Genomic DNA, 27,323 nt, shown 5'->3' with positions numbered 1-27,323 from the left:
GGACACTAACTATGGATATGCAGTCAGTCTTCTCTTGTAGCTATGTGAGGTTTGATCCTGCACCGGGTCAAACTGCCTAGGAACTTGAACCATATTTTATTTGCTCTCATAATTATGATAAAGCAGCAGCAGCAGCAAATACCTGTGAGACTGCTTACTGTGCCCCAGGGACTAGGCTAAGTGCCTTCTGTGAATTGTCTACTTCTCACAACCACCGTATAAAGGAGAAATTATCATCCCCACTTTAGATGTGAGAAACTCAGTGTCTGATTAACTTGGTCAAGTTCACATAGCTAGTAAACGGCAGAGCCAGGATTCAAACCCAGATCTGACTTCAGATCAGCCAGTGTTTCATGCCACGGGGCCACCCTGTCTTGGTTGCCTTCTGAGCCTGCTGGTGTTCTGCCCCCATTTTCCTTAAGGGGCCCTCAAAGAAACCACCTTATGCTTTGGAGATTCCCTGTACGGATGCTGGCGAAGACACTGGGACATGATATCCCCTCGTAGGGGCCTAGGACAAAACACTCTCTCATACCCTAAGCCTCATTGAAGTTTGGTTTTGAGAGGAACGGGTTTACTTCTCTTTCAAAGGCATACGGAGCATATAATTACTCTATTCTCCTTGACCTCCAGGAATCTCACAGCTAAAAGCTTAGAGCCAGAGAGAGCTCAGCTCTAATAACTGTGGAACTCTGTGGGCTGCATATTGATGCTAAAACTTTTCCCTTGTGACTCTTCCTTTTAGTCTGTGTTTCGTTTTCCTCTTAGCCTAATTCAGATTTGTATGTCTCTCCATTTTTAGGCTTATCATACCTATTCATGTAGGCTGCCTTCAATCCTTCACAGAACGAGGCATGGTGTAAAGTGTCCCTTGTGCACTTAAACATTTTTCTGAGGGCTTACTTTGTTGAGCCCATTACTGCCAAAATGACTGACAAGGTATGTCAGGCATAAGCCTCCACATCATCTAGTGAATACGACAAAGAAGGAAGGTACCTGGACTGGGGGGACATCCGGGGAGAAAAGGCCCTCCAGGCCCAGGGGGGAGGCTGCTCCGTATGGACGGACCGTTTGGAGCTACCTAGCAGCACTTTCCACTAGCATCAAAAAAAACAACAGTCATATTTTCTTGGCTGAAAATGAAGAAACAATGTGTTAGTTCCATAGTATCAGAAAGCTAGAGGCCCACCAGGGGTTGGCAGAGGCACTTCTGAGGTTGGCAAAGGCTCACCCACTCCGTGAAGAGGGTGCAGACCCAGACACAATCTGGGAAGGGAAGGGACACAATCTGTACACTAGCTCCGAGGGCGGAGAAGCCAGGGGTGTCCCAAGGTGCCTCGGGAGGTCTGCGAGACCAGTGTCTGTCAGGGAAAAGAGACCATGAGCAAAGTCCCCAGACCCCCCGCAAGGGCTAGATCCACCATGGACAACGTCCCTGTGGCACCCATCACTGTCACTGAGGAGATGGCACTAGGAAGGGGCTTTGGTCCAGGTGACCTTTTGGTCCCTTTTCACCCTGGGAGCTCCAGGATCCTCTGATCAGAAGATGCTGTCTGTCTTTTACCCAGTCAACTACGGATTCAGTTCAGAGATGGGTGTACAGGTGATGCCGTGCTCAGTAGCAGCTCCTTACCCAGAGGCCAGACCGCAGGGCCCTACAACCCTCTGAGCCAGTGCTGAGAAAGGCAGTCACCAAGGCACTGCCTTTCATCTCAGAAAATGTCCTCATGCCAACAGTCGCCCCCAAAAGCTATTCCAAAGGGCCAAATATTTTGTCTATTATAAAATGGTGTTTGTTCTTGATAATACACCGTTTTCCCACCTCCCACCTTTGCCTGGTGAGTTACTGCTCATCCTTGAAGATTACCTCGGGCATCATGGCCTCCGGAAGCCTTCTTGAATCCCCTTTCCTGCTCGCCCCAGGCTAAGCTGGGTGCCCCTCCCCTCTGGTCCCCCGACACCTTGGGCACAGCTCTAGCTACTGCATGGCATTTATTATGATTTTCTCTTTCTAGGTCTGATCCCCCTAGGTGGCTGGGCTCCTCCAGGGCTCTAGTCTCATCTCTAAGGCTTAGAATATTTTAGGTGCTCAACGAATGTTTGTTGGATAAATTGAAGAGAGGAAGCTGGCCAGCAGGTCCCTAAAATAAGGCGGCTCGCACCTTAAGGGTGAGAATAGAGTGAATATGGACGGCCGTGGCCAGAGCCGATTCCTTCCTTCTGTCTCCACCTGACACACAAATGCAAACAATGCCACAGGGGGGGCGAAGACAGGAGAAAGTGTTTTTCACTCTGGGTTCTCAGTGGGGGTCTCCAGAAAGACACTACATTTCTCTGCAGGCTATATTTTACTTGTACTTCTTGTTTTTTAAGACCTGGGGTAAGCCTCGTCTACAACTTGCTACACCCACGTCCCGAGGCAAAAATAACTTACAGAATATTCTGGGCATAATCACAGAATTCATTGACATCTCTTTAGCTCTATCTATAGTTAGTTCTCTCAAGTACCAGCCAGAAATTAATCTTCATAGATTATATTTATAGAAATAAATATTGCCCCATCATAGGTCTTCGGCATTTAGAAATAAACATTAGCAATTCTGTTAAGATGCCTGTCTGGGCCAGGACTGACATATCAACTGGCCAAAATGCAGAGAGATTCTTTAGGGCTAATTTCAGCTAACTTAAAGAGTCATGAAATTACTTTTTCTCCCTAGTTATTAATATAACAGGGGTACCTGTAGAAAATTTTGAAAATACAGAGAATAAAGAAGTAAATAAAATTCACCTATAAAATTCCACTGTTGGGATACAGCTACTGCTAATATTTTGCTGTATTTTCTTTTTATATTTGTATATAAACACAAATAATTTTATATGCTACATGAATTCTTATATGTGAATTTAAAATTAGAATTATACTTTGAGTTTAAAAATCATAAATTATACTTTATGTGCACTTTCATAAGTTACTTTTTCACGTAACATTATATCAAATGGTTTTTGCATGCCATTACACGTTCTTCAAAAAAACAGGTTTTTAAAGGTGGCAGGGCATTGCATTGTAGTTTCTAAGGTTTAACTTCTTGCCTCACCCCAGGACAGGAGGTTGTGCCCTGCTCCATAAATCATGACTCGTTTTCTTACAACATTCCAGGTTCTCTACGGAGGTCATGCACTATGGCCCATGGTCACCTGTCACCTGTCCATGGACCCACAGCCTAAGGTGGCTGTCCACAGGCCTCTCACAGCCCCATCTGAGAGAGACTGGCCTGCCCAGGCAGAAGGGAAACATCTTTGTCCTGTTACTCGGCTAAGATTTGTGGAAAGGGGGTAGAGAAGACAGATTTGCCATATTTCAACCTTCCCCCCATCCTCAAAAGTAAAAGTTCCTAGTAGAAGTTGCAGTCAGCTCTTCACTAGCTTGTGAGGCCTTAGAAATGAAATTCAAACCTTTTTCATTTTAACTCTTATTGTTTAAATCTTCCTCAAATGGACATGTCCATTTTCTTGGTTTAGTGAACACAGTAAATATAAATAACTTTTTCCTTGCTCATTGCAGATGCCTGTCCAATGCCTGAGCTCATCATTCTGAAGTGAATAGTGAGTTATCACACCCCCAGACTGACCACACGTCCACGCAAACTATACGTTCAGCGTCCAACCTGAGTGTCCTTCCTCTGGGTGTGCTGCCGTGCTAGGTACAGGCACAACCCCAGGATCACGTGGATATGATTTTATTGTAACTGCTTGTTTGTGTCCCTGCTTCTCCAACTGGACTATGAGCTCCCGGAGAGCAGGGACCTGTGCCTGACGCACGGTGGGCACTCAATCAATACAGGAATCCATTTTATATGGAATTTGATTTTTTTTTCCTTCAGGAGTGGAGTGATGCAGCAGCGAGCATATATTGTCAGCCAAAAACTGGGATGTAAATCCTCACACAGGGTCTGACAACCAGAATCCAAGCATCACTCTAACTGCTGTGACTAGTCTCCATCCCCAGCAGCTAAGATTATTGAACACCATGTGCTGGGCATGTGTCACCTCCCTTAATCCTCACAATCTCCACAGGAGGTGGGTACTATCATCATCTGTACTTTACTGATAAGGAAACTGAAGATTAGAGGCATTCTTGCCCAAACTATGAAGCTAAGAAGTACTGATCTGGGATTTAAAACCAGGCTGATTTCTACAGGACACACCCCTGAATGTTGACACTTGACTGTCAGTTATTTAGGAGGGGGGGTATAATGAACACATGTATAAATGCTGCAAAGCAATCTAACCGAAAAAAATTTCAGAATGTCTACTTTCTTTCTCACTTTATAAAAAATAGGATCAACTTAAGGCACTGGTAACATCCATCCAAAATAAAAAAAAATAGGGATAAGAGAAAAAAAAGAAAGACTATTAATCTCTGAATATCCACCCATCTTTGGCTTTGTGGTTTGGTTAATTGTCAGTGATTTATGCCATGGAGAGGAAATATGGATAAATGAAACCCAGCAGTATTAATTTATCTATTCTTTTTTGGGGGGAGGCAGTGGTGTCAGAGTAGAAGGATCACAGGGCTGGCAGTGCTTGCTTCTTTCCCCCCACCCCCATCAGGGCCATTTTTTGCTCTTAGGAGCTGCATTCCCCCTGCGTTCCTGACTTGAGGAGTTTCAGCTGGCGGGACAGGCTGGCTTCCCAGGACTGGCTTCCACTTCACCTGCAAGTTGCTACTTTGTATGTGGAAGACCAGCCAGGGAGAGTGTTATAGTTCAATCTTAAGGGTTCTATGCACTTTAACATTTTCTTATATTACCATTTATTATCACAATCAAATAAGTTGAGAGCTGTTTTCAGGTGGAGAAAATGAGAAACAGAATGGGAGAGAACACCATCTCCGTGTACAATATTAATTTAGTTATCAGACGTGAACTAGCATCAACAACAAAAAAAATCCTTTGGCACCTTTAAGTTCCCACTTTGTAGAACAACCTCTGCCACATGAGCCACAGATACTTTTCTTCAGGAACCTCCAATTACGCCATGGCAATAATCTCACAGTTTAAGAATGGGCTCAGGAATTTAAATTTCATGAAACGGATGAGCAAACCGAGAAACAAACTCAATAGCAGAGCCAAAGTCGGAAGCTGGCATAGGTCTTGCTGATCACGACCACGGGGCGACTCCGGTGTTTTTCTTCCCCTATGCCTGGGCTTGCCTGGGACGTATTGATGGTGGAGTACTACAGAATGCGATCACGCAGTTGGCTGACCATGTTTTCCTGCATTTTGTCATTTCTGTTTCTCTCGTTTAGATCCTCTCAGGGCCCATCCTCAGCCAAGAAGGCACAGGGAAGAGGGAGCTCTGTCTCCCACATGTCCCACCCACCCAGCACCGTGTCATCAGCATTCCCTGCATGTCCCTGAGCCAGTCTCAGCCATGCCACGGGCTGCACACTGAAGATTACAGAATTAGGGGGTTGCAAGTAAGAGAAAAGTGAGCATCGTTAAAAATATCAGAGACTGCAAACATGTTCTTTAATTAGCAAGGGTCTAGCAGCAATGTCATGGCTTTTAAGCTATTGAAAAGACAACAAAAACCTTTTCAACATTTAAAACTACTGGGTGAGGGGCTCTTCCCAGATTTTTAAAGCAAATCTGGTACTCCCACAGAAAATGCATCAAAATCTTTCCGATCGACCTATGTCACCTCTATTACAGAGAAACCTAGAATAACTGAGTAAATAAAATATAAAAGATTCTAGTTTCCAAATTACCTTGGTTATAGCTAGCTCTAACCTCTAGTGGCCTTCTAAGGAGGATCACTGCAGTCTTGGGATCTGGTGGCCAGCAAAATACTCATTCTCTTCCAGCAGCCCCATCTGTGAGGAATTTCCTCGACTTGTTTAGGGTAAGAGTGGAGAAGACAAGAGCTGAATCCGTTTTTGACCCTTACAACTCCTAGTCAGATAGCACATTCTTCTTTTCTACTCACTCCTCCTGTTCCCCCAAGTTTTCACCGCCCGGAAGGTGGAGTTTGGGAGACCTTCTGTTCTACAGCGGGTGAGATGTGTTCCAGGCCCAGCAAGTCAGAGATGCGAATGGAAATCAGCTCTCAGGACGAGAGCATCGACTCCAAAATACAGAGCAGGCTTGGTGCCTGCCTGTGGGCACCTACTGGCTTTTTTCTTGACAACCCTAACTCCATTTGGCTCTAGTCTTTTTGTTTTCATCTACCTGTCATCTAAAACTGGAAATATCACAAGATGAATTTATCAAAGTTTCTAAGCAATGGAATCAGGCTTAGAGATCATTAAATGTAACATTTCCCAAAATGTGTTCTACAGAAGGCCACCCCTGTGAGGTGCTCGCTCTCCAAAAAAAGGCTACCATGGCCTACTTGAGAAGCACCACATACTCTACCCCTCCTCCCATCTGAGCATCATTAAGGCCTGGCAATGTCCCCTAGTACATAAACTATGTTAAATTCACGTCCTAGCTTTCGGCTTTCAGCCTCCCTTCCCAGACCACAGGGAAAATGCTCTGAATTTCAAATCTGTCCAGAAACTGGAAACTTCCTAGATATCACTGAATTTTCTTGATGACAGCAGATAAAAACATGCTATGTGATGATAGCATCATTACAACATGTGACCCATAAAAGGTCTATAAGGTCAAAGAAACAATCTCTTTGCAATCAAAATGTATACGTACCCACGCACATCACATAAAAGGTTAAACGTGTATTTGAGGTATTATAAGGTCTTCTTTACCTTTTTTTTTTTTTTGCCATTTGGGGCAGCCCAGGGGACTCAATCACATCAAAAGAATTTTAAGGCTTCAAGACTGGAGTGAATATTGAACTGCCCTATATAAAGACACAAAATCCATGCTCAAAGAAGCTTTTCTTTAGTGCAAGCAAAGCTTGTTGCATGTCAAAATTGCTCAAAGTCCCAGGTCAGGGCTGGTGGCCTTTGTTACTATTTTTGAAGTTTGACAAACTGTGTTCATCTAGAGAGGATTAAAATGGTGGATTTGTGTAAGATGAAAATCCTTTGGCGCTGATATGAGAACCCTAAGCTAGTAAACGTCTACCTTAAATCAAGCATCTGGATGAAAAGATAAAAGGTGAAGCAATTCTCCACACATTTTCCAAGTGTATCAGGGACATGATGTTCATCATAAAACTAAACGGTTGACTATTTTTCCCCCCACATTTCACCTCAATATTCCAGTGTCACATATATATAGCTGACAAACCCATGAGGGCAGACAGTCCACAGGTATCATTTTTAGTTTGCATGTAGAAAAATGCTTTTAATACTCTTAGGAAGGCAAATTATACATTACCTTAAAAACCAATTTTATTGGAAGAAATGCTGCAATACCTAGGAAAGGTTGGAATGCATCCTGAAAAGCATCAGAATATTAATGTTGATGTTCAATGAAAACTTTGTATAGAGGCAGCAAAATCTATGGAGTCGATGTTTTCTTTCTATTGTTTCTATTTTTATTTATGGGCTCCATTTTCTCAACTCTTTTGCAACAGCAGTAGGAAAACTTTGGACGATAAATACATGTCTGACAAACCTATCTTATGTTTTTTAGCAGAAAAAGCGTCAGGCTGTCAACTGATGTCAGCAGGCAAGGAGCAGGAGGAGGTGGGAAAGGAACGAACATTGAACACCTGTCATTTTTGAGGCACTCTACATATGTTCTTTCATTTCACTCCTGGCAAAAACCTACGAGGTAGAAACCCTCGTCTCTGTTTTACAGATAAGGAAATTGGGACTCAGAAAAGTCCCATAACTTGTCTAAGATCAGGGAGTAAGGCGGCAGCTGATTTGGGATATGAACTTTGGTCTGCCTGCTCTTTCTACGGCAGCAGTCCAACTGCCATAGAGAAACCAAAATATACGTGGATGAAATGAAATTTGATTGTTTAAAGAAACAATTGAACTTCACAAGAACAGGAAGTTATGTTTAAGGCACCAGAAACCTAACACAGCTCTTCCTTGTAAACCCCGAATGAAACAGGCTCTAATCAACACTTTAATCCCGTGCAAATAAACGCATCCAGAGATATTTAGAGCAGACTTGGAGGGCTTGGCTCTGCAGTCTCTACTGGTAACCACATAACTACTTTCACACTGTTCTTCTCATGCCTCCCCAAGTAGGAAGAATTTTTTAAAAGGCCCATGAGCCTATATTTCCCAGTTTCAATCTTCAAAAACCAAAAGGGGTGAGCAACATGCAGCATGATACAAATGTTCTGAGCGTGAGCCTGACTCACACACCTTAGGAGGTGTGAATTTTGGATTGTGGCTGGCCTCGGTCCCTGGGTGTTTGTCAGAAGTGGAAAAGATTGCTTTAAGCAGTCTTCTACCCATGACATTGAACCAGAGCTGGCCTCTCCAGAATATATTCCATGTGCTTCTTGATTCTTTAAATGTGTATATTTCAAACCCAGTGAGCAGAGCAGAATAATCAAACTAAAGTGACATTTTCAAATTCTTATGATTATAAATTATTAATGTGCTGTATCAGAGATATCCTCAAGCAATTTGTACCGCCTTGAGGGTATATCTATCATCAAGGAACATTAGTAGTTTTCTTAGATTTTTTAAATTTTCCAAGTTTGTAATATATGAACTATTTTTTGGCTTAATGACAAATATAGATGTAAGTGGCTGACACCATAGGGCCGTCATTACAAGACTAACTTGTGAATGAGCATATGGGACAAACCTTGAAGTTCCCAATTATTATTTGTAGGTATCTAATATGATTACTATTCAATGTAAAAAATTGCAAATACCATATGAGGCAAATACACCTATTATGCCCTAAGTATTACTAGAGAAGCCAGCAGTATTATTAGAGAAACTGACAGCTCCTCCCTGAAGGAAGAAGGAGGCTGGAAGACCTTTACTGTATTTTGGTATCAGAGAAAGAAAGGAATTTCTCAAATCTGAAAACTGAAGTTAGTAAACGTGTAATTACAGTTGGGATACTATGTAGGGGTGGAGTTCTAAGGTGAATGGAAAAACGAAAATATTGAAAAATCTCAGAAACGTTATCTGCCAAAATACTTTATACTCGGTGTCATGAGTTGAACTGACTCCGAATGTGACTGTATTTGAAGACAGCGCCTTTAAAGAGGGAAGTTAAAAGGAGGGTAGTAGGGTGGGCCCTAATCCAGTATGACTGGTGTCCTAGTAGGAAGAGGAAATTTGGACCCAGACATCCACACACAGAGGAAAGCCCACGAGAGGACACAGCGAGAAGGCGGCCATCTGCAAGCCAGGGAGACAGGCCTCAGGAGAAACCAAACCTGCTGTCACCTTGGTCTTGGACTTCCGGCCTCCAGAACTGTGAGAAAATGAATTTCTGTTGTTTAAGCCCCGCAGTCCATGGTATTTTGTTAGGGCAGCCCTGGCAAATGAATACACTCGGTGTACCTGAATACTCAGGACAAGCCAAGCTAGTATGTTAATGACATGTTGGGCTTTCAGTCAAATCCAGGCACATTTTGGGAAATATTTAATCTGTTCAGAGAGGGTAGGTACTCACCACATCGAAGGCAGTAAACACATGACAGTAGTGGTGATTGGACTTCAAATCTTTTGTGATATAAGCAAATGTTGAGAGGTCTTCTGGGTCCTGGGCAGCACAGGATATATTACGAATTTCATGCTCGGCAATTATGTTCTGGAAGAAATGACATCAATGACCGTTGTTTCCCTTTGCAAACCAGCATATTTCAGAACTAAGATAAGTAACCTGGGAAGAAGTTACTTTCCTTCTTTGTAGAATGTTCTAGACCAGCAACATTCAAAGCAACCCACTGCACTATTCATAGGCAGATGTATGCCAGGTCTGGAAGAAATATTTTCATTTACTTAAAAACCACCTAAAATAGTCAAATCCTGGAGCAGTGGTTCTCACCAGGTGCGGTGCACAGAAGCAGTCTGGGTGGCAGACACTTTTTTTAAAAAGTAGTAATTACTAAGCATGTCACTGCTTCTCCATTCCCCATGTCCACCTGTAGACTGCCTCCTGCTAATTCTTTCTGGAAAGAATCATCCGTCACTTCCTTCATATGAGGGGAGCTCTGACCCCAGGAGGCTGTCCAAGTCCCTCGCCACCATGCTTGCCTGTTGTTCTTGTGCCCTGCCTTTACTCCCCCAGAGCAGGGGCAGGTGGGAAGGAAGCAGGCAGGCGGAAACCTCAAGGTGCCCTCTCTTAAAGAGTCCATGGAGGCCAAGGTGTAGGGAAACACCTGCAATATTCAGGCTTTGGATGCCCTGCTTGACTCAGGGCCCTGTGGATATGACAACCCTTTCCTAACTGTACCTACTGTGTATAATTTCGACATGGCACTGTTGTCACCATCATTATCTTACAGGCGAGGAAACTGGTACTCAGAGATCAAGTGCTTTACACAGGGCAGGTGGTGGAGCTGGGATTGAACTTGGGGTTGACCGCAGAGCTCAGAAAGCACTTTTTGAGATGCACTGCAATGTCCTTCATCATCTCCTCCTCTCTCTTACTGCTTTGAGAGATTGCATCTTTTCCTCTCTAGCATCTCTTTGTGCCTTCCCTCCCCAGTGGGAGGAGAGGTTTAAGTACCATTGTCCTGAAGCACAAAATAACCATAGAGCATCTTGGCTGCAAACCCTGCTAGCAAGTTCTTTTGATACACAGATGTATTTGAAAAGAAACAAAAATCACATAATAGTGCGATCATTTTTTTTTATCTTATAAACATCCCATTTATGTTTTCTGTAGTTGTCACAGATCTGAAACCCTCAGTGCTTTGGTTACCCTAATTACTTTTTAATTGCACAGTCTTAAATAACCTGTTGGCAATATAGTGTTCTGTGTACAGCCATCAATGCCTAAAACTGCTTACAAAATGTCCTTCCCTGCCAGCACCCCCAGCAAGTACTTCATGTCCCTCACTCTACCAAGCTGAGTGGTTAGGAGGCAATTACAGAATTAACACATAAAAGAAAATGAAATTAAGACGTTCTCCACTGTGGCCCTGTACGTTGACATTACACGGCAGTGCTCTGTCAAAAATAACTCAAATTGCAATTGGAATCCTATAAACAAGTAACATTCTGTTGCAAGATACTGTTTCAAAATAAAAGGTCACGATCCTCTTCAAGTAGAAAACTAAATTCGGAATGAGAGCATCTTAAAAGGAATGTTAAAATGAGAAGATCCACAGAGTCTTTGCAGGTGCCATGTTAGCAGGAATGAAGAGCCTTGGCCATCACTTTAACTGGGGGCTGCCGGTACCCTGGGGAGTCTGTGTGGATTTGGTCTCACCTGTCCAGGATGGGCTGTCACAGGAAATAGAGCACTGGCACCAACTTTTAACAAGTTGGCACTTTGCGTTCTTGAGATCCTTTGCCAGCACAAGGTAGGTCAACTTCTGGGGAAAGTGTTACTGTGAAAAGTACCCTGTGATTTCTGTTGCACTGAATTCCCTGAATCTTGCCAGTTCACAGGATGCCACTCCAGGATTTTCAGTGGTGCGTGGCAGCATCGTGGCCCTGGGCAAAACTGCAAAGTAGGTAAAGTGTATCTTTGCAGCGTTCTCCTCCTCTGTCTTTCCTGACCTTCCCCCGAATTTTCTGGAGCCCGTCTCATCTATTCCCAGGATCCCCGGGCTGTCTCCTAGCGCCCATTGAGGCCTGACCTCTGTGATGCTCCAAGTTCCAAACTCAGCCTCCTCCCCCACTGCTGAAGAAAGTTTTGTTCCTCTGTTCCCATGGTCTAACCTAGGAGGAATGCAGGCTAATAACAATATCCTACATTCAGGTAAGAATAACTGATAAGTTTTACCATCCTAACTGGGACTTAAAAATATGCTCTCGAATTTGTCTTGATAGCCTACGTAGGGAGGTAATTTTAAACAGAGCTTCATGATATAGCGCAGGTGCTAGAACGCAGTAAGGACTTGGGATCACTGTTGAAATGCCGCCATCACTCGGCATTGTCTACCTTTGCAGAACAGTGAAGCTGGTTCTCTACGTGTAGGATGAATCCAAGGCCAAGGATTCTACAGCTGTAGACTGCACGGAGACTAGATGGTTGGCTTCCTCCCTGGGGAAGAAGTCAAGGAGGAATACACTCTTCCCACTCCTGTCACACGTGCAAGTTAGTGGCTTCTTCACAAATTAAAGGCAATGCCCTCATGAGGTCCAGGTGGTATACCTCAGTTTAAAACTGGACTCCTTGTATGTTGATCAGCCTCCATCTCTAAGCATGTTCTAAGGAGACCAGAGCCTTTTAAGAAGCTCAAGACAAGAATTGGAGAGGGGCACACCTTGCCTTTTCTTTGGGATAGAGAGTTTGGCCACTTAGTACCGTTCAACAGGGAGAGATTTGTTTTGTCTGTCTGTTGACTTTTGTCACAGTGAGAAACAGCTAAAGAGGTGTCTGGCTGGCATGTGCAGAACAGAATTGTGTGGTCCAGCTAATTAGCGTGGTGGCTCTGAGCAGAGTGTGTGATAATGAAGTGACGCTGCCTAGAAATCCGCCTCTTGCCCTGCTTCCTTCGCTTCCTTCGGGTTGAGCTTCCACAGGTGGCACGTTTCTCCTGCACCTTCTCCCAGGCTGGCTTTTCCTGAGCGAGAGGGACCGCAGTGTCCCCTCTGAGGGCTAACTGGGGACACCTGATAGGGCACCCGATGCTGAGGAGAAGAGCACCAGGGCTTAATGTGGTCTTAATTTGACTCTGAGCTTCTTAAAGGAGAAGTATATGCTATTAAAAAAAATGGGCACCTGTTTAGGCAAATGTTCAAAATTATTTTGTGCCTAAAATATAATCTAAGCCTTGTTTGCAGTTGACATTCCTCACCCCCCGCCAAAAGGCCCCCAAAACAAAACACGAACAAAATCAAAAAACAAACCCTGGCCCTGTGTTTTTCCAACTGTAGCCAGATGGCAAGACTGACGGGGAGTAAGAAGAAGGCAAATGTGTCCTGGTCCTCAGCGGAGCACTGGACATGGGAACTGTGTTACCTCTTGGAATACCTGCTGTCCTATAACTAACAGCCGCAGTCCTCTGGGCTGAGTTCCCTGCTAGAGCTGCCTCTGGGCCATGCATTTACAGGAAGCTGATGTGATTTACCTAAAACACGTCGGTACTAAATGCACTACAAGTTCCATTTTAAATTCAAGATAGAGGCTAGGCGCAGTGGTCACGCTTGTAATCCTAGCACTCTGGGAGGCTGAGACGGGTGGATGATTTGAGCTCAGGAGTTCGAGACCAGCCTGAGCAAGAGTGAGACCCCATCTCTACAAAAAAATAGAAAAAATTAGCTGGACAACTAAAAATATATATAGAAAAAATTAGCTGGGCATGGTGGCACATGCCTGTAGTCCCAGCTACTCGGGAGGCTGAGGCACGAGGATTGCTTGAGCCCAGGAGTTTGAGGTTGCTGTGAGCTAGGCTGACACCATGGCACTCTAGCCCGGGCTACAGAGTGAGACCCTGTCTCAAAAACAACAACAACAACAACAAAAAAAAAAACAACCAAAAAAACAAAACAAAACAAACAAAAAATAAATTCAAGATTGCTTTCTGTTTCTTCCTTCTTAAATCAGGATCAGTGATTCAATTCATTTCCTAAGTTGCTAGGCAATACATTTGTGAGTTTAAAACTAGGCCTCTAACCCTTTCCCATGAACCTGGGCAAAGACATTTATTAGAATCAGAGGAAAGAAATGCTTCACTAGAGGGTTCCTCTTTCACATAGTCTAACGGGGGCTAATAGAAAGGGAAGAGTAATTAACACATAATTAATTATCTGTTGTACTTGAAACTAATTGTTGGAAGGTAGCTGTGGAGTCACAGAAAAAGGATTAGGTTAGGGAGAGAGGAAATCAAGTTTGGGTCCTTCTCCCTGACCAAGAGGCTGTGTAGTGCAGCGCTCAGGACTGCAGCCGCCCAGCGCAGACTAAACACCCCCCTCGATCTGAGCGGCGTGGGGTAAAGAGATGCACGGTTAGGAGGGCACTGCTGAAGAATAAAGCACAACAGAAACATCAAATACAGACTATAACGTGTGCCTTTCAGTTGTGTCTGATTACAGGTTTAGTGGCCGCTAGGACCCATGCTTGCATTTCACAAGTCCTTCACTTGGGATCAAAGTGACCCATCGAGACAACACTGCCCAGCTGGGGAGGTCTGCTCCTTTATCAAGCTGCTGCTTCCCTGCTGTGGTCTGTGCTCTAGGACAAAATGGCATACAAAGATGCCACTGCAGACACTGCTAGAATCGAGGTATCTGAGCAGGGTTCCTTTTGCACCACAGCTTGAGGATGATCCTTCAACTGCGGATACTCCATGCCTTCTGAAGCCCATCCTCCACCGCCCCCCAACCCCCGCCACCCCCCGCTGGTGGGAGTGTTTCTCAGTCTTCCACGGACAAACTCCATCCATGTAGCCTTCCACTATTGCTTTCTTCTACCCTTCTAAATATAACCTCTCTCTACTTTGGCTTCCCACACGGCAACTACTAGACTCTTGCCCTGAGTCACCCACTCTTTCCTACCTACTGTCATATTGGGGGAGATCAGCTACCTTGCAGATCACTGGGATGGGGACCCTGTATAGCCACTTGAGGTTAATGTCCCCAGTTCCTGAAAAAGCCAGACATATGCTGTGATACAGTCATGGATAGGATGGCTCCACTTGCCACTAACATAGGCACTTTGCCTTTGCTCTAGATTCTGGAAATATGCAGAGCACCGTGCTACAAGGACTTAAAAAATATACTGGCTTTCTTTATTTAGTGCCTTCATTTACACAGAATTACCTCTTGCATATCTTTCTGTGCTAATGGTTCCAAAAGATAGTCATCAGTGAGCAGAGGTCCATGGACAACTCATCTGATTATCAGCGACTGGAGCAGAAGTGTCTCCTCGAGGTAAGGAGCATCAACGTCTACATCCCTTGATGTGTCCATAAGCAAAATGCAACAGAACTGACAGAGCTCTCCCTCATTCCTGATTGTGGAGAATGGCTTAGAGAGGATGCTATTAATACAGACACATCTAGGCATACCACCGGCATCAGGAAATGACAGCCTTAAGACTGCGGGAACTTCTCGGGGCAAATACCACTTGCTTAGAAATTGTCAGAATCCAAGTCTGCTAAGATTGTTCCTCTAAGAGAGTGTCAAACTCATCCACTGAAAATATATCGCTATTCAAGTTTTTCAAGTGCAAATGGGGTAGAGACAGTTGCTCCAGGTTAGGAAAAAAAAAATCCAAGTGCTAAAGCCTTTCTTGAAATTTATTTATTTATTTTTTCCAAAACAGAAGAACTTGGATTCTTTTTTAAAAATTTTTTAAAGCCTTTTAAAATTATTATGGGTACATAATATTTCTATATCTTTATAGGGTGCATGTGATGTTTTGATACAGGCATACAATGTGAATTAATCAAATCAGGGTAATTGGGGCATCCATCATCTCAGGCATTTAGCATTTCTTTGTGCTGGGAACATTCCAATAACACTCTTTTAATTATTAATATTTTAAAGTATACTCTAACTTATTGTTGGTTACAGTCACTTTGTTGTGCTATCAGATGTTGTTCCTTCTAACTATCTAACTTATTTTTGCACCCATTAACCATCTCCACTTTATCCCCACCTATCCGCTACCCTTCTCATCCTCTGGTAACATCTTAAAATTATTTAGATACAGCAGATAGGAATGGTATCTGCAGCGAGAGTTCCACAATGTTTTAGAACTTTTAAAACCAACTGACGATAAAGCTAAAGTAATTTTATGGACCAGGAATTAAAGTTGCTTCCAAGAAATAAAAAAGCAAAACAAGTGGGATTGTTCTTATTTGAGTCTCCACAGTTGTAATCTGACAACAACTGTCAACAACATATTGCACAGTTGAAATCATCACATGTCAGGCATCTGACTCAGAGGATGCTTTGGATATTGTCAGCCAAAGTGATGATGCTGGGTTATACGCTTTCCACCTGGGTTTCAGAATTTTTTCTAAAGCTGGGAGGTTGTTTTCCTAAGTAGACTTGGGGAACTGCTTATCTGACTCCTGATGAAACAACCCCTTTGCTGTAGTAAACCAATCAGGAAAACTTCTAATTGGTTGATTCAGATGCTTGGGTTTATTACAGACACCAAAGAGTCATTGCTCGTGGGACTCTCCTCTGGTATCTAAATCCGGTTGTCTTGACTCTAACTTACTATAGCTTAAGTTCACCTGTTTCATGCCTTTCTGTTCCCTTTCTCCAAAATGGAGTCAGGCCAGGTGGGAGGTCTGGGTGAGCACTCCAGAAAAAAACCAGAATTCACCAATGGTGATGCCCTCATTTCTCCTTTTTCTGTACTTTATTGGTGGAAAGGATGCAGAATCAAAATATGGACATTTGGGATTTTGTGAGGAGGAGCCAGTCAGCTCTGAGTTTATGGAGAGGGCCAGAAGTCACACCCAAGTTTTCTAGTTCAGCACAGGGACTCTCTTGTCTTTGCCAAGAAAGGAACTCCAGGACAGTTTTTAAGTGAAATGCAACCCAGCTGTCCACACTTAACATCAGAGCCCACACACTGTTCCCACTGTGAGGACAAAGTCACAGCAAAGTCACCGCATGGCTTGGGCTTCTTTTCTATTGTGTCTCTTAAGAAGAGAGAGGTGAAACTCTCTCTTCCATCTCAGTCGTTGGGAATTAAATGCAGTTATAGAATTAAAAAACTGAGAGAATGTGCTCCTTGTGTCAGGTATTCATTATGAGTACCAAAAGGAAGGACACATTTGTATCTCTAGAGAAATGGAAAGACAAATGTTCTAGCCTTTCATCTACTAACATTTCCTCTGATGGAGGAGTGATGACGTTGTTGACTTTTCAATCCACAAGTGATTTTCTTTTTCTGTTTCAATGTTATCTAGATCCAAAGGGACATGCCAGATAGTAAGTGGCCATGGCCTATTAGAGAAGGCACCATGAAAAAGCGGAAGCAAAATATTTATGGGAATTTCAGATCAAGCCCTCCAATCCCATAAGGTCCCTTTCTGTATGTATATGTGTGTGTGTGTGTGTGTGTATCTACAGGTATGTGTAGGAAATACATATGGAAGTGGAGGATTAGGAGTGATTAAATGGTGAATGCTGGGCATGATGGCAGGCCAAGGACTTTAGATCACATACTCAGGATTGTATCTGGTGTCTAAACCAAAGAGAGGTGTGGTACCTACCTTATTTGTTGCATCAATAAATTTGACTCCTTTATATGAGACAGAAAGAATAATAGTAGGGACCTTCTTCATTTGCTCTGTAGACTTCTGAAATTAAAATTAGAAAGCTGTTAGAGCAGTTTGTGTTGCATGGCAACTGAAGCACATAATTTTTCCTCTTGAAAGATAAAAATGAGCTCAAATTAAAAACAACACACACACATCAAATACATACCACACACACTCTAATTTAAATGTTTCTCCCTTCTCTTGGGCTTAGCTATACTTTGGGCTTATAAAGTTATCTGTCTTGAACTGGAAGATCTAAAAAGACCTTGTTCTGCTGCTTCCTGTGGATGAAGGAGTACTCGTCTTCCCTGACACCAAAGGGAGAATGAAGAGCTCTGTCTCCTACTGCGATTTCAAGCGACCTTCCTTTCACAAGAGTTAAACCATGTGAGGTTTAACTCCAAGTATGTATTCAGCATTAATAAAATATATGCCCCTTCTTTCCTAGTCACCCTCATTCTTCAAGGCACAGGGGATGCTTGGATATGTACTTAAAATAGGGATAAAAAATACATCACTGTGAATCATTCTTGAACCCAGCCAAATCCATAAAAGCTGATATTATATTTACAGCAGAATCACTTGTGACCACACAGGATATAATACTACTCTATAACAATTAAGCCCTCCAGGAGCAGTCTGTATTCTGAGCCACAGCAAAATGCTGGACAAGCCAGGTAACCTACTTTATCATTTAGAGCTGCTATATCCCCTTAGGCGGAGTTCTTATGATAGATGATCACACTGGCTTAGTGTGCTTAGTGTTTGCAGTTCATACAGTTTTATGCATCTGCAAAAAGTTTCTCCATAATTTAGTATGTGCCCTTTCTGTTTAGTTTTATCATTCATTACCAGTCATCCACAGTCTGTGTACTTCATTTCCCTCTATGTATACTCCTAATAATCACATTAAACATCAAGAAGAACCTACCTGACAGTTAGCCTGATGGATTTTTCCAGGTAAGACAGGTGGGAACATAATAGGAGAGAAAACACATAAAAGGTGAGAGAGAGGAAACCATTTCAATAATTCACCAACAGCATAAATTCATTAAAAAGTAAAGGATGCCATAAAAGGAGACTAGGTTCACAGATATCTGTAGATGCGGCGCAACTGTTATTTTAGAAAGTGCTGCAGGCTTTCACACACCCTGTCTCTTTTTCTTTCTCTGTTGTCTCATCATTGTTAGGACTGACACACAAGAACCTTTCACTTTGAGCTTTCGACAACTGGCTGTCCTATCAGCCAGAAATATGAACTTTCTTGATTTCTTCATTTATATTACCCAGTTTTCCTTTTTTAAATTCTGAAATGTGACCAGGACTAAAGAAGGTTTTTAATTGGACAGCATGAGTGAAACTCATTAAACTCACTAATGAGACTTAGATTGTATCTTTGGCTTGAGCTACGGAAAGGGTGTTTCACATTTTCTTAATTGTTTTGACACAATATCTTTTCTAGAGTTACTGTACCTTTTCAAAGATAAAGAAAATGGATTACGAAGAGTGTTATTATTTCATATAGTATATAAAAAAGCAGCTCTCTCAAGGTGCTTTCTAACTAGTTTTAAAATTACCCAGACTGGTCAGTGTTCTTTTGTGATTGCCAAAAAGAGATATTATGAAAATGGAATATGAGGTTAGAAACTTTTATCTTTTTAATGCTTTTTACCAACTACTTTTTAAAAAATGTACAAAGCTAATGAAAGGCAAGGTTAGAAGAAATCATATGCAGTATGTTAATTTGCAGGCAAAGCAGTGGCTGAATTCTGCAAAGAGAGAGGGCTGGGGCAGCCAGGAAATCATTTGGTCAACTGAATGTGTGTGTGAAGAATTCTTTGTAAAGCATCACAATGGATTTCAATAAAGTACCGTTCTTATCTCTTGCCATGAATACCTTCTCCTGGACAGATCTATCTGTACTGTGAAACAGTATGTAGCTAACATTCAAATGAAAACACCAACATTTTATTTAGTATTAAAAAATCCATTTGTCATTTGTTCAGCAATTGAACTGAACAAATTTATTTTAGGCGGCCCACTGTACTTGCCACTGGAAAAGCTCAGAGTCTAGTTCAAGGGATGTCAAACACACCTCAAATTGTGTGCAAACGCCAGTCTGTTGAAAGTGGCTGCCTGAAGTGCTAAGAAAGATTCTGAGCCTGTGTCTGAGCTCAGTGGGAAAGAGGGCCAGGCTAGGAATGATGTCGGCTGGTCAGGGCAGCAGGAGGGGAAGAGGCGGCAATGAGCCACCCATGGCCGCTAGTGGCCTGGCCCATACGAGGAACGAGCTACCATACAATGTTGACAAATGGAACAAGAGGGAGATGAACTGAATGCCTCCAGAATAGTCGACAGGGAGAGTCTCACTGTACATGACAGAGTGGGGCACGTCTTCATTCATTCATTCAACACACATTGACCGCCTGCTAGGGGTGACGGAGCTGGCTCTTGAAGGATGAATGTAAATCTTTCAGGTGGCAAAAGAGGACAAAAGAAGCTGTTTTAGCAACAGAACCAATACATACACATGTAGGCCTAAAAATGAGAAGTAACATGGTGGGTTTGGGTAACTGGTGGGAGATGAGGGTGGTTCAGTAGGTTTAGAAGATGGTAACTTACTCTGCCAGGTTAGGACACATCTTCTGATGCTTTTAGGTAGGGGTCACACAATCAAATCCGTGTTGCAGAAAGATAGTTCCAGTGGCTGTATGGGGGATGGACTGGAACAGCCAGGGGCTGGATGCAGGCAGGCAGAAAGCTGTCGTGCAAATGCAAAGGTGAGACCTGAGCACCTGAGCTGAAGTGGAGGCATCAGGGAACAGGAGGAGCCACAATGCCGATGAGGAAGGATCTATTGACCGACCTGCTGTGGAAGATGAATGGGTGATGGAAGGTGGATGTCATCGATGAAGAAGCCATTAACTAAGATCAGGAATACTGGAGGCGAACATGTTTTTGCAAAGACATAACGGAAATGCTTTTGCATGTGCTCAGTTTGATAAGCAGGTGGAAATATCCAGTAGGAAATTAGAAATGAGAATCAGATCTGGAAATCTATCCACCTAGAGGGGTGGCTGAGGAAATGGGAGCAGACGAGGTGGCTCAGATGGTGAACAAGAGGAGGGTTGAGGACCCTGTCTGAGAGAAAGAGGAACTCTTAAGGGGTGGGGTGGAAACAGTGCCAACAAAGGAACCAGAAATGGAGCTGGAAGACGCCCACAGCATGGCATCACAGAAGTCAAGGAGGAGATGGCTCAGAGGGCAGGACGGTGCCGGATGCCATGAGGACTACACATGTCTAACTCACTGTGCCTACCCCAGTGGCTGGCACACACAAGAGCTGCTACTTGTATTGAGTTTACTAGGTGAAATCCCTGGCTTTAGCAACAAGAAAAATTTATTGCTGATTTTATTAAGAGGACCTTCAGGAGAATGGTGGCAGAAAAGGAAAAGAACACAGTGAGTTGTGCAAAGAACACCGGGGAAAGGGAGCTGGGGCAGTGGGCAGGTCCGGGCACAAGCTGTCAGGCTGACACGAAGGCATCGGGGGTGATTCCTGCCAGGGCACAAACATTCCACATCGGATGCTCAGCCACGCCGAACAAAGAAAAGATAAAGGATGGTCACTTCTTTCGTGGGTCCCAAGAATCCCTGCTCTCCTAACTCAAGGCAGTGCTGGGGTGCCAAGGACGCAGGCTGTGCGCAGGCCTCTGGGAATGGCAATGTTGGGGGGCGATGGGGACGCGTCTCAATCTGGAGCCCAAACTGCTCTCCTGTCCCCACTCAGTCCTTTGACAAGAAGATGATGGGTCCTGGCCAGCCTCGGAGTTCAAAAGGGAGGCTGGGAGGTCTTCAAGGTGAAGTTCCTCCTTTAAAGCATTTATACTCTGCAAGAGGTAAGAATCTAACCTCTTGTCAGGGGATTTTCTGACGGTGTACTTTGACAGAGCTTTCAAAGAGGTCTTTTCATACATAATTTTAATGAAAAATGAAAATGCATAGAAGGAAGGCAAATATACCGAGTCTTCAGGGAGTCTAACTGGGGGGGCAAGAAATCTAGAAAGTACCCACTTCATTTCACGAAGGCTTTGCAGATAGCGAAATATGAGCACAGGGCTTCAGTCCAATCATAGGCGGGGTCCCACCTTCCCTATTTTCTCTCCAGTGTTGTAACTACCATGGTTTTCTCCTTCCCAGGGACGAAGGCACCTACTCTGAGCATCCCTGCTCGAGTTTCAAAGCACGCACTCTCGGGCAACACTGGTTTCTGTGACCTACCTGCAAGCTTTGCTGGGTGTCTGTGTAATGCATACTCCCATCTGCTTACATTAAAAATTCAAGCCTTATTTATTTGTATAAACAGAATTCTCTTCTTCAGGCCCATTTCCCCAGCAAAATGCTCAGGGTAAACCTTATGTTATGGTTTGCTTTTGTTTCTAGTTGCTTTTCCCTAGGCCATAATGCTCTTTGTGGAATTTCTGAGGTTTCTCAGAGTCCTCAAATTTCCTCCCCTTCATGCTGCCTTTACAGAAGAGACTACTTTGTAAGAGAGACCTCTGAGTGCCTAAGCAACTGAATACTCGTGGGTAATGCCCCAAATGCACTTAACCTTTACAGCATCTTGCTCTCCTGCACAAAGCATTGTAGTGATATTCAACTGTATTTCGTCCACAATTTTCCAAATAAAGATTATTCCTTTATTATTCCGAGAAACAATATTTAGTTGTATAGAGATGTTACGTTTTGGAAACCTAAAATAAAATGCAAGTTTTTAATCTTAAATTCTAAGGCAGCCTTACATTTAGCACTTTGGGCTTATGTTGTCTATAGCCATTAAACAGTCCAGGGATCACAATTTCATATCTGGAGGTGGCCACCTGAAATATCGTTCTTTTCTTTTTATTGGTGCTGTGACTTGGATGAAACATTGTTCTTAATAAGTAAAGTCACTGAATGCTTTTAGAACATTTTTATAAAGGAGGGATTTTAAAAGTCACCAAGAAAAACAAGTAATCATCTTGTCTCTTCCCCTTTTTAGTTATTAACTGTAAACTGCTTGGTATCAGGTCAGAAATCACCATTGGTGTTTATTATGGCCTTAAAAGCACATCCTGAGAACAAGCGGTTCCTCACTGCTGACTGCAGAATGAACAGCATGCAAATAGCCTTTTCAGAGTGCAGGACTCTCTGATCTACGAGCATGGCCTCCCTGAGCGTGACAGAGCAGAGAGGTTTACGACAGGGCACACTTCGGTTGTGAGATGTGATGTTAGTTTGCATCTGGAGTGAAGTTTATGTTCCTCATAAGAATCATTCGTGCCCCGTCAACAGCGACAGGGAAGAGAGTGAGGCAGGCGGTCCGTGGGGAGAATGTCACCAGCCCATCATTCTCACAGTCCCCTGATCATTTCCAGGGTGCCTGAAGCCCAGGCTGGGGAAGGGATTTCCAGATGGTCTACTGCCACTGACTTACATTTTTAACCTACACACGGCTACCCTGAGAATGCTTTCTAGTTAGATACTCAGTACTGAGTCATAACTATTAATTTTGCCATATAATATTTTCCTTAGTTTCAAAGCTTAATTATTATATTCCATTTTGGTAAGTAAATTAAAATAGGATCAAGCAATTATGTTTGGTAGCCGTAAGTGACTTTCCAATGATTAAAAAATACACAAAGCAAGCATTATTGTGGTGATTTTGTATGCAGGGAAACTAGCTAGGTTGCAGGGATTATAAGAGAGAAAAAGCAGACCATGAATCATGGCTGCTGAAATCTATGATTGTTAAAGGAACAAGCCAATGAATTAATGTACAATAATACACGCACGAAGCTGGTGTTATAAAGATGAACCGCAGTGACAGCCTCTCAACACCCTGAGAACCCAGCCAACTTTTCAGAGAGCCCTGGTGCCCACAGCCAGCACGGAGGCCTTGGAAAGCTTGGAGGAGAACCACGGATGTGATTAGAGGGTCACGAAGAGAGTCCAAGGGGATGGGGGGACAAAACTTCAAAGAGCCTGTGAACTTTCAGCTTCAAGGAGACAAGGGTTAGCTCTTCATTTCCGCACCAGCAAACTGGCTCAAATTGCAAGCATTAGGAAGGAAGGGCTTCTTGAGAGGGCAGAATGATTACTCGGGGTAGCTGGGAAGTGTCTCCCTCTGGACATCTTTAAAAATAGTTTGGGTTCTCATCTGTCATTGATGACTTAGGAGCAAGTCTCCTTTGGCTGGGAAATGAAGCTAAATGACCTCTCAAGGGCTTTTCTGGTCATAGGAGCTCTGGTACCAAAGCTAAGGGAATATGGAACCTAACTCCAACCCTCCGACAAGGACAGACAGTGGGCAGGTGGCCATTCAAAGCACACCGCCGGTAACTCACTCACTCGGGCTGGAGTCAGCCACAGCGCAGAGCGGTGCCCTCTGCTTCTATATGCTGCTGATGCTGCATGTCTGGGGGCCACACTTTGAGAACTGCTGTTCTAAAAATGTGGTCGATCAGTTTGATTGAAAGTCGCTGTCAGAACCGTTCTCTGTTGCTATGCATGTAAACTCGGTTGTACTGCATCCTACATTAATTCAGAAAGAAGCTAGTTTATCAAAACACACTCTTCTCTGCCTGACAAGTGATTTCCAAAAATCCTTAGTTAGCATTTTGCTAGCTCTTGGTCTTGAGAACAATTACTGAGAATTATTTAATTCTTCCCTGGTTTCTTAGGGACTGTGAAAGTATAAAACATTCTTCACATAAAATAAAAAGTTCAGGTCATAAAGACAGATTGGAGAGTTACATCTAGAATAGGTGTTGATAAGATAGAGTTGATAAGATCAGGCGTCATGCTGGAGATGTAGGGTTTCTCATAAAAGTTCCCCAGTTCTCCCTCAACTAGTAGCACACCCCAGATATTAAGCACATGCCTCTGAGAGGTGAGACAAGCAAACATCAAAATATGCTCATGGACTGCTTCTGGGAGTGCCAATGAAACTAGTTTTCTGGAAGGCAACTTGGCAATAAGTGTCCAAAGTTTCACAGTGTATATGCCCTTTGACCCAGCCATTCCCCATTTAGTGGCTCATTCTAAGGAAATAATAAAACCAATTGCAAAAGATTTAGGTAAATGGTGTGACCCATCACATTGGTTAAAATTTGAAAAAAATTGGACATGGCCTAATGACCAACAAGGGAAATTGGTTAAATAAATTTGGTTAAACTGTTGATAGGAATATTGTAATCAACTACCACATATAATAGTGGAGATGAATATTTATTGGAACAAAATGTTTCAAAATTTATTACTGTGCTTAAAATAGATTATGAAACAGCAACTATGGAGTATTTCCCTTTCTTAGCAGAAAAGTAATGCCTACGAATGCATAAATCATTGGGTCCAGAGGATTATGCAAGAGCAAGATGGTAACAGGGTGGTATTTAGCACTTCTGGGTGGTAAAATTACAGTTGTTTTTATTTCCCTTTTCTGTATATCTATTTTAAAAGTAGGTAACAATAAATGTGTATTCCTTTTATAATAAGAAACAAAATAAAGTTTAAATTTTTTTTTTTATTTTAGGTAAGAAAGCCAATTGTTAAAGTGCTTTTAAAAAAAACATTGAATGTTTGAATCTATCACTTGTAAGTGCAACCTGAGGGTTTTTCTGATGTGTGTGTGGTCATCCTAGTTTATGAAGGGACCCACCGATGAGCTCCTGCCTCCAGGAGGCAAGGAGAGGTAGGTAGTGCAGCAAATAAGAGCACAGGAAGGTATGTTTGGATTCCTGGCTTAGTTCCATCTTTTCCTGGCTGTGTGGCAAAGAACTTAACCTCTCTCTGCCTTAGTTACCTCATCTGTGTAATGGGGATGTTAATATAGCACCTACTTTGTAGAGCTATTTTGAGGATTACACAAGATAATTTAGTGCCTCTCATGTAGTAAACATCAACACATTTTAGCTATTACTGCTATTCTGAGGAGGGATGCTCAGAAAAGAGAAAAGATAGTCTTCATACTTCAACCAAGGCACAGATTATTATTTGGAAATCTGTATATTTGAAAACTCATACTTTAGAAGTGCGTTCAGATTGAAAGTTTAAAAATCATACAAGTTAAGGGAAATAGATTCAATGAGAAATATGATGAAACTACCTAGACCCTTTGGGAAAAAAAGGTCCCAAAACTTAAACATACTAAAAGATTTGTTTATTCTTGACTTAAAAATAATCTTAAAATATTTCCTTTCTTACATCAGAAAGGCAGATTTCCACCTTATCCTACTTGAAAACATATATTTCTTTTTATTTTTCTTAGGGGGGGATGACTTGCTTTTTAAAATTTTTAATTGACATAGTAATTGTACGTATTTAAGGGGTACAATGATATTTTCATACATCATATATACATTGTGTAATGATCACATCAAGGTAATTAGCATATCCATCACCTCAAAGGTTTATCATTTCTTTGTAGTCAGAGCATACAAAATCCTCCTCTAGCTATTCTGAAATATAAATACAGTACTGTTAACTATAGGCACCCTATGACGTACTAGGACACCAGAACTTATTCCACCTACTTGTAATTTTGTACCCATTGACCAGTCTCTCCCTGTTTCCTCCTGTCCCCAACCCTTCCCTGTCTCTGGTAACCATTTTATTCTCTACTCATATGATATCAACTTTTTAGATTTCACATATGAGTAAGATCATGCAGCATTTGTCTTTCTGTGTCTGGCTTTTTTTCACCTAACAATGTCTTCTAGGTTCATCCATGTTTTCACAAATAAGAGGACTTAATTTCTTTTATAGCTGAATAATATGCCATTGTATGTATATACATACCACATTTTTTTTTACCCATTTATCCCTTAATGGACACTTAGATTGATTCCATATCTTGGCTATTGTGAATAGTGCTGCATTAAACATGAGAATGCAGATATCTCTTTGACATACTGATTTCATTTCCTTTGGATGTATATCCAGCAGTGGGACTGCTGGATCATATGGGTAGCTCTATTTTTTAATTTTTTGAGGAACCTCCATACTGTTTTCCATAATGGTTGTAAATTCACATTCCCACCAACAGTATACAAAGGTTCCCTTTTCTCTATATCCTTGTCAACACTTGTTATCATTTGTCTTTTTGATAATAGCCATTCTAAATGGAGTAAAGTGATATCTCATTGTGGTTCTGATTTGCTTTTCCTTGATGATTAGCAATGCTGAGTATTTTTCCATATATCTGTTGGTCATCTGTAGATATGAGAAATGTCTATTCAGGCCCTTTTCCTATTTTTAATTGGATTATTTGACAGTTTAAAATGGATTAAAGACTTAAATGTAAGACCTGAAGCTATGAAACTAATAGAACAAAACATACAGGAAACACTTCATGACATTGGACTGGTCAAGAATTTCTTTGATATGACTCCAAAAGCATAGGCAACAAAAGCAAAAATAGACAAACGGGATTACATCCAACTACAAAGCTTCTGCACAGCAAAGCAAACAATCAACAGAGTGAAGAGACAACCTACAGAATGGGAGACAATATTTGCAAACTACACATCTCACAAGAGTTAATATCCAGACTACATAAGGAACTCAAACAACTCAATAGTAAAAACACAAATAATCCAATTTTTCTTTTTTTTTTTTTAAGAGAAATTTCTTTGAGCATAAACACTTGTGAATAATACTAACTGTCGACTATGGGATTAGAGGAGGTAAGATTGCAGAGAGTATTGAATTGAATATAATGGCTTACCTCTTACAGTAGCAGATGTTTCCTAATGGTGTATTTAATTAGGGAAATGATGGAGTACTGTGTATTAGTGATAATTAAACCCTGGGGCAAAATTCAGGGCTGGGGGCTGGGGTATGTGTAAGCCTAAGGAGGCAAAATTGAATAGAAGAACCTCATCTGGCCAGAGCATGTTCTTCACTTCACCTAACACACTGTATGTCTTGGAATCTTCGAAGTGGGAGTTATTCATATCACAACAACAACAACAACTACCAACCAACAA

The 27,323-nt window shown here is 42.3% G+C and overlaps 2 protein-coding genes and 1 long non-coding RNA gene across 12 annotated transcripts in view; 2 read left to right on the top strand and 1 right to left on the bottom strand.

The window, feature by feature from the left end:
- The window catches only part of APAF1 (apoptotic peptidase activating factor 1), a 91,684-nt gene extending 88,035 nt beyond the window's left edge, over positions 1-3,649 (top strand). The window contains exon 31 of the transcript XR_006735716.1: positions 3,563-3,649. The gene's annotated coding sequence lies outside the window, so the exon portion shown is untranslated. The remainder of the gene's footprint in view (positions 1-3,562) is intronic.
- ANKS1B (ankyrin repeat and sterile alpha motif domain containing 1B) overlaps positions 1-27,323 on the bottom strand; it is a 950,573-nt gene that overhangs the window by 20,930 nt on the left and 902,320 nt on the right. For all 10 annotated transcript variants that reach the window (XM_045553160.1, XM_045553161.1, XM_045553163.1 and 7 more), the window contains 3 exons: positions 18,227-18,238; positions 17,248-17,334; positions 9,567-9,704 (listed from right to left, as the gene is read on the bottom strand). In XM_045553160.1, the coding sequence (XP_045409116.1) occupies positions 9,567-9,704; positions 17,248-17,334; positions 18,227-18,238 (237 nt within the window). The remainder of the gene's footprint in view (positions 1-9,566; positions 9,705-17,247; positions 17,335-18,226; positions 18,239-27,323) is intronic.
- LOC123639406 lies at positions 11,353-17,726 on the top strand. Its single transcript, XR_006735717.1, has 4 exons — positions 11,353-11,424; positions 11,506-11,825; positions 14,742-14,941; positions 17,507-17,726. It is a non-coding gene; the product is annotated as an uncharacterized LOC123639406 (long non-coding RNA).

Source organism: Lemur catta, chromosome 6 (assembly GCF_020740605.2).
Source record: "Lemur catta isolate mLemCat1 chromosome 6, mLemCat1.pri, whole genome shotgun sequence".
Lineage (NCBI taxonomy): Eukaryota > Metazoa > Chordata > Mammalia > Primates > Lemuridae > Lemur > Lemur catta.
Note: the sequence above shows the minus strand (reverse complement) of the source record. Positions and strands in the feature narration are given on the sequence as shown.